The sequence below is a fragment of the Lycium ferocissimum genome, chromosome 3, assembly GCF_029784015.1.
Source record: "Lycium ferocissimum isolate CSIRO_LF1 chromosome 3, AGI_CSIRO_Lferr_CH_V1, whole genome shotgun sequence".
Taxonomy (NCBI): Eukaryota; Viridiplantae; Streptophyta; class Magnoliopsida; order Solanales; family Solanaceae; genus Lycium; species Lycium ferocissimum.
In genome coordinates, this window is record NC_081344.1 from 11,804,294 (window position 1) to 11,811,186 (window position 6,893).

General features: G+C 35.4%; 1 protein-coding gene across 1 annotated transcript; it reads left to right on the forward strand.

Moving 5' to 3' along the window:
• Positions 1-213: 213 nt before the first annotated feature.
• On the forward strand, positions 214-3,178 carry LOC132049724 (probable protein phosphatase 2C 4). The gene is made up of 4 exons (XM_059440642.1): positions 214-1,947; positions 2,039-2,152; positions 2,300-2,564; positions 2,640-3,178. Exons 1-4 carry the CDS (start codon positions 598-600, stop codon positions 2,753-2,755), a joined length of 1,845 nt encoding a protein of 614 aa, XP_059296625.1. The 5' UTR covers positions 214-597; the 3' UTR covers positions 2,756-3,178.
• Positions 3,179-6,893: the final 3,715 nt, after the last annotated feature.

Genomic DNA, 6,893 nt, shown 5'->3' on the forward strand with positions numbered 1-6,893 from the left:
AAAATTAAACATTTATAAAAACAAAAGTAAGAAAATAGTGAACTTCCCACCCAAAGGAGCATCCAATACAGTAGTTCTATCTTTTATATACTATTACAATTTGTTTAAGATGTTTTAAAAATATTCTGTATTCGTATCCTATTGTATAGTGTTACACGAATTGAGAGGGAAGGAGTAATAAGTACAATAACTAATATTCTTACTTTTCATGTATGCAAAGTCAACTCCCCTAAGCTAACTCTCTTTCTCTCTCTATCCACTTTTTTCCTCTTCTTCTTGCGAATTTAAAAGCTAAAGCCACACCACCTGCTATAAACTTTCAAATTTCAATCTTTATATTCCTCACTTCTCTCATGGCAGCTTTATTCTTATTCACTTTCAAATAGTGTTTCTCCATAACAATTCAAGCTGTTTATGTAGTACTACTATCTTTATTTTTATCCGTTTCCTTGAAGCAGAGTTTCTGTTTTTTTCTTGAAATATCTAACTTATGTCCTCCTCAATTGGTTAGGCACGAGCAACTAGCTGCTACAAGATTGGACGTCTATCTACCTCACTGAAAAATTGCTTGAATATTTTTAACTTGTCAAATAGAAAATGGGAAACGGTATTGGGAAGTTGAAGTTCTGTTTTGCAGGAGATGTTGGAGAAATATCGAAAAGACGCCACGATATTGGTGTAGACCTATATGATAGTCTTGACAAAGGATTAGGCCATTCTTTTTGCTACATATTGCATGATACATCATCCAAGAATCATCCTTTTCTAGACGACTCTTCTTCTTCCACCACTACCACTATCTCCAGTACCAGCACCAGCACCAGCCACACAACGGCGTTTCGCACCATCTCTGGTGCCTCTATCTCCGCCAACACGTCCACTACGCCTCTCTCCACCGCCCTCGTGGACGTCTGTAATTCCAATACTTGCATTGAGAAGTCTTCGGCTTTTGAGAGTTCTCAGTGGTTTTCTTCCTTCCCTCTTCAGCCAATTCCCAGGAGGTCAATCCCCTCAGTCTGTTCGGGCCCTATTCCCCGAGTTTCTGTCTCGGGCTCAGGCCCGATTGAGAGGGGATTCCTCTCAGGCCCAATAGAGCGGAGCTTCACCTCAGGCCCGTTGGACAATCAGTATGATCAGCAGCTCCAGAGGTACAAACCTGAGTCTAGTAAATGGGATTTGGTTAGGAATTTAAAGAAAGTTTTGTCAAGCTCTTTTTTGGGGTTTCAAGAAATGAATTTAGGAGAGAAGAATAATGAAATTAATGGCAATCTTTTGAGTAGTGAAAACAGCTTGGATGGAGATGAAGTGGATAATGACTTAATTAGAAGTCAAAATTTGCAGTGGGCTCAGGGGAAAGCTGGGGAAGACAGAGTGCATGTAGTGATTTCTGAGGAACATGGATGGGTATTTGTTGGGATTTATGATGGATTTAATGGACCTGATGCTACTGATTTTTTATTGAACAATCTTTACTCAAATGTCTTCAAAGAACTCAAAGGATTGCTATGGAATGACAAGTTAGAAACCACCGAAAATCTCATGTGTAACGAGGAATTTGATCAATCGAATTTGAAGGAGAAATTGGACAGTTCAGGAGGTCACCATTTAGATGTGTTGAAGGCGTTATCAGAGGCGCTGAGGAAAGCCGAGGCATCATATTTGGAGATAACAGATACGATGGTGAGCGAGAGCCCTGAGTTAGCTTTAATGGGATCTTGTGTTTTAGTGATGTTGATGAAAGGCAATGATGTATACTTGATGAATGTTGGAGATAGTAGAGCAGTTTTGGCTCAAAATCCTGAACCCGATTGTGCAATTGGTAATTTGGAACGGATAATAGAGGAGAGTCGAAATAGCATTGATGCACTTTATGGAGTTGATTCAGACAGAAAACACAATCTTAATTCTTGTCAACTCACTATGGACCATAGTACATCTGTTAAAGAGGTACATCTACATAAGCCATTGAACAAATAATTCAATATTTTGCTGTTTCATAGTAGAAAAATTCTCATACTGGTCTTGTCAATTGTTGCAGGAAGTTCTTAGGATTAAAAGTGAGCATCCAAGTGATACTTCTGCTATTAAAAATGATAGAGTGAAAGGTTCATTGAACGTTACTCGAGCTTTTGGTGCAGGCTTTCTTAAACAGGTATTCTTAACGTTTATGTTACACTTTTCGTGTCTATGACCATAAGTCATAACAATGTGTGACATGCCCAACTTCATTGAAATTATCAGTCTATTTACAAGTTTTTGTCGTCATGTTAATGTCATTTCTGCTTGTGTTATTTGACAGCCCAAATGGAATAATGCACTTCTAGGGGTCTTCAGAATAAACTACGTTGGAAGTTCGCCGTATATCAACTGTATACCATCACTATACCACCACAGACTTAGCCCAAGAGACAGATTTCTGATCTTATCATCCGATGGACTTTACCAATACTTTACCAATGAAGAAGCAGTCTCTGAAGTTGAGACCTTCATGTCTATATTCCCCGAGGGCGATCCCGCCCAACATCTTGTTGAAGAAGTGTTATTTAGAGCTGCAAAGAAAGCTGGTAAATATCTGTATTTATGAGTATTAATTTCTCATAGAAATCGAAATAAAAAAAATTTGTTCTCCGATTTTGCAGGCATGGACTTCCACGAGTTGCTTGATATACCACAAGGGGATCGTAGGAAGTACCATGATGATGTCTCGATTATCATTATATCGTTCGAAGGAAGGATATGGAGATCATCTGTGTAAATCAACTGTATAAATGACGACTTTTTTGTGGGATATTGTAAGTGGGGCGCAGAGTGGCCTTCCAGCCACGATCCATTGAGATTCAGCCCTTTGTTGCTCCGATTTGTCTCTAAAAAAAAAAAAAGAAGATTTTTGTCGCCCTTATCTACATGAAAAGAATACACTCAGAAAATTCAAGACTAGCTTGCTCATTAACTTTTGTTACCCAACTGATGTTTGTTGCTAGGGGATTGTAAAAGGCGCCAATGAAGTTGTCCCTTTTTCCCATCAAATGTAATATCTTAGGGTATCTGTAAACAGAATATTGTGCCTCATTGTACATATGTTCCTAGTTGTATCCATCACACAAGCTGATACCTCAAAATAGACTCGACCGATTGGTCGAAAATTGTTTATTTTTCTCCATACTTTTGGTCTACTTTCAGATTATACAAATCTCGTACTTACTTTTTTGAAACATATTATAAGTTATCCAATAAGAATCTGCAGGGAGGAATCAAGGTATTAGGATAATGTATGGCATAATGTTAAAAGCTACGGAAATGACAAAGAGGGAATGGTTGGAATTAGAAGTGCTGGTGGAATTCTTTTGCCACTCCTATATCCATATGTTTTTGGGGGGAATATAAATTCAAAATATAACAATTAATTGTTGGTGAAAGCTTGAACTATACTAGTGATTTTGTCCACCATTTCAAACAGCTTCCTCGTTTACTTTTGCTCATTGTCTAATCATGAATGATCCTACTAGACCAAGTTGTCTAACTAAACTTGCCTAATATTGATCATGGCCAATGATTACGAAACGGGCGAAAATCATGAGACATCAGTAGTGGTGAAGCTGCGATTTTCATTAATGAAATTTAAAATATGGTGAAGTACATATATAATGTTAAGGGAATTCAACATGTAGTATATATACATAGAATTAATGTGTACGGTGAAGGGGTGTCAATCGACTCCCTTTGGACAAGTGTAGCTTTGTCGTAAGAGATCAGGGCTCAAATATCAGTAGGATGGGCGGAGCCAGGGGTGAAAGGGGGTTCTTAATCAGAAAATTACACTGTGTATATAAGTGTAATTTTTTTTTTTTATGTATATATATTAGATGTTGAATTCACTAGACTTCTTGGTGTGTATTTTTTATATTTTGAATTCCCTTGATGAAAGTCCTGTCTCTGCCACTGACCTAGTAGTTGTCTTTGACAAAGAAGTAGTAGATATGTGACGCAATAGTCGAGATGCGTGCAGACTGACACCATGATATTGTTATTAGAATATTAATACTTGTCTTTGATAGGAGGTAGTAGATACAGGCCAAAACAGTTCAAATGCGTACAAACTGACCCAAACAGTATGGTTATAAAAATAAAAAAATTGGTCATCACCAATCTGGTTAGTTTGTGTTGAAATTAAATACGAAACGACAATCTGACACCACAGTTTACTAATTTGTGTTCATTTATTGAAAGGCCTCGAAAGATCACTGAGACCAAATGCTCTTGGAATTCGAATTTCAAGATCCACTATAATTGTCCAGTTGAAGTAGACTTTCATTACTTAATCCTCTTGTACTCCTTAAATGGAAAGTAGTTGGCCGAAAATGGAGATAGTCAATTAAGTTCATGATTGTCCGAAAAAATAATAATTTAGCACACGATTTTCTATAATCATAGCCATTAAGTTCTTGATATTCAATAAACCTACGCGTTTTCTTTCGCTAATCCAATCCACTGAAAGAGAGGAGAGAATAATAGAGCCATATAATATAACTCATAGTTTGTGACAGATGAAAAATTCTGAAAGTAGCTGTATCTTGATATAGTTAGAAAAACAGTAGCGCCTGACATGTTTTTTTCAAATACTAGTAATAATGTGGTGTACTATGCAGCATGACTTGTTAGAAAGAAACAAACAACATGAAGTGGTTGACCCAAAGGCCAAAGCTATATCAGACAAAAAGCTTACATAATTAGCCAACATTGCTTTTTAGCAACTCTCTCTCTCTTTCTCTCTCTCTTTTTTTTTTGGCAGTGAATGGTTAGTAAGCTGATAATATAAACGGAAGAATGATCAAGAGGTGTGGTGAGATAATTGGATTTCTTCCCTATTAATCAAACGTATAGATTAGATCAGAGCATCGGGGAATGAATTTTTTTGATAGGCAGAGGCGGGTCCAAATTTAAACCTTATGAGTTCTGAATTTTAGAATAATATATATATATTTTTTAATTTGAAATATGTACATTTTAGTGAATTATACAACACAAATATAGGGTTTAGGATTGTAAATTGCCTTCTAGCTCCGTAGCTTATTGGTAGGGAGCCATCTCCCTTAGTGAATCTATCGAAAAAAGTCTAGTTTAATCAGGTCAGTGAGTTTCTTGTACCGAATGATTGAAGCACAAACAAATTCCGTCACAAATTCAGATTAATCAAGTCTAAAATGGATACAAGACATCAGATGAAAAAACATAAAAGAAAAAGAGCATAAATAAATAAAATATATAAGGGAAGAAAAACAAAAGAAAGGAAAAGGCTTTGATTTGGTTTCAATTTCATCCATACAAATATGAAAACGTTGCGATTATGAGATGAGATGCATGAACATGGAGGGGGAAACTTAAGCTACGTGAAAACTGAAGATTTATTTATTGCTCACAGTTACTTGTGGTTTTGGCAACTCTAGTATCTCGTGACATTAATCATGAATCATGAACTGGACATAGAGTTTTAAAAATTTAGTGAACTGTCAACACAAACTGAAAATAAATAAATGTTCAAAGTATACTAGTATAGAGGAGTTGGTTTTGATCTTTTGACTATCACCATCCATCACTCACTGGAAAATACCTTGGCTGGAACGTACTAGCAGAGTGATAGTGATATTCTTGCAGCTATGAAAATAGGCAAAAGAAAAAAGAAAAAAAAAATCGTAGAGTTACAATTGTATATGTATATGTTATATGATTTTTGCATGTTCCTAATTGATCCAAAATTTAGGGTGGATGGTTGAACTTTGACCGAAATTACAGTTGAAATTTGCTGAACAAGAGAAAAGGATAATTCATAAGATCTTTTGAAATTTCCATTTAAGAAGTTATTCAATTTAATTATTTTTATTTCTATTTTTACTATTGAAACTAAAGAAGTGATCGATGAAGGATCTTGTCTCCAACTCTTCAGTATAAATAAAAAGGAAAGAACAGGAGCGCAAAATAAATGAGATGAAGTACACATTACTTATTGTAAAGATCACAGATCAAACTTTCAGATTTTAATTTACAATTATGCACATTATAGGGAAGAAAAAATAATAATTTATCCTCGTTACACTTCTTAACTTCAACCCCAAAATTTTGCAAGTTAAAGAGGATTGCCTGTCATAAGCAAATCACTAGTCCATTTCCCAACAAATATGGAACTCTAACCCAGTCTAACAATTCTACTACCGGGACTTTCCACGCGAATTCTGATTAATCAGGTCTGAAGTTGGAACCGAACACTCAAAAATGGATTCAAAATTTAATTTTTTTTGGTGCAACCTTTATATTATTATCACTAAACTAGTTAAATATTTGAAACTATATATATGCACACACCCTCCATGTCGAAAATGCTGAGTTGAACTCAGTAATAATAGTTATCCATCATTTCGCCCACCGGTTAGAAAATCAAAAAGCAAATGCAAGATTTAAAAGTTATTAAAATTTGAATCATACCATTTGAGCTTAATTTATTGGCATAAATTGTACAAAATGCACACTACTATCAAGTATCAATTAATCGTAAACTAAAGACACCCCTTGTATATTTTTTAACAATAAAACTACAAAAGCCTTATTATCTCTTAAAGATTCTTCAAAATAATAATGATTTCATCATCCCCTATCCAGCATGGTTTTTGGTTTGTATACACATTAGTGAATCAAATCAAGGATAATTTCTTGGGAAAAGGGTCCCAATTGGATTATTTTGGATTTGTTCGAGTGCAAATTGCAAAGTCAGAGAGATATGCACATATTTTATGTTTAAGAAACTCCTAATTGGCTGTAGCCGCAAATTAAAAGATTGGAAGAACCACATCTGTCATCCACTTTCTATAAGATCAAACCAACTCCTGAAATATTTGCACTTG

Coding starts and splice junctions, on each gene's coding strand:
- LOC132049724 (XM_059440642.1), top strand. CDS start 598: ATGGGAAACGGTATTGGGAAGTTGAAGTTCTGTTTTGCAGGAGATGTT. Junction 2,153..2,299: donor GTGCAGGCTTTCTTAAACAG/GTATTCTTAACG, acceptor GTTATTTGACAG/CCCAAATGGAATAATGCACT. Junction 2,565..2,639: donor TAGAGCTGCAAAGAAAGCTG/GTAAATATCTGT, acceptor CCGATTTTGCAG/GCATGGACTTCCACGAGTTG.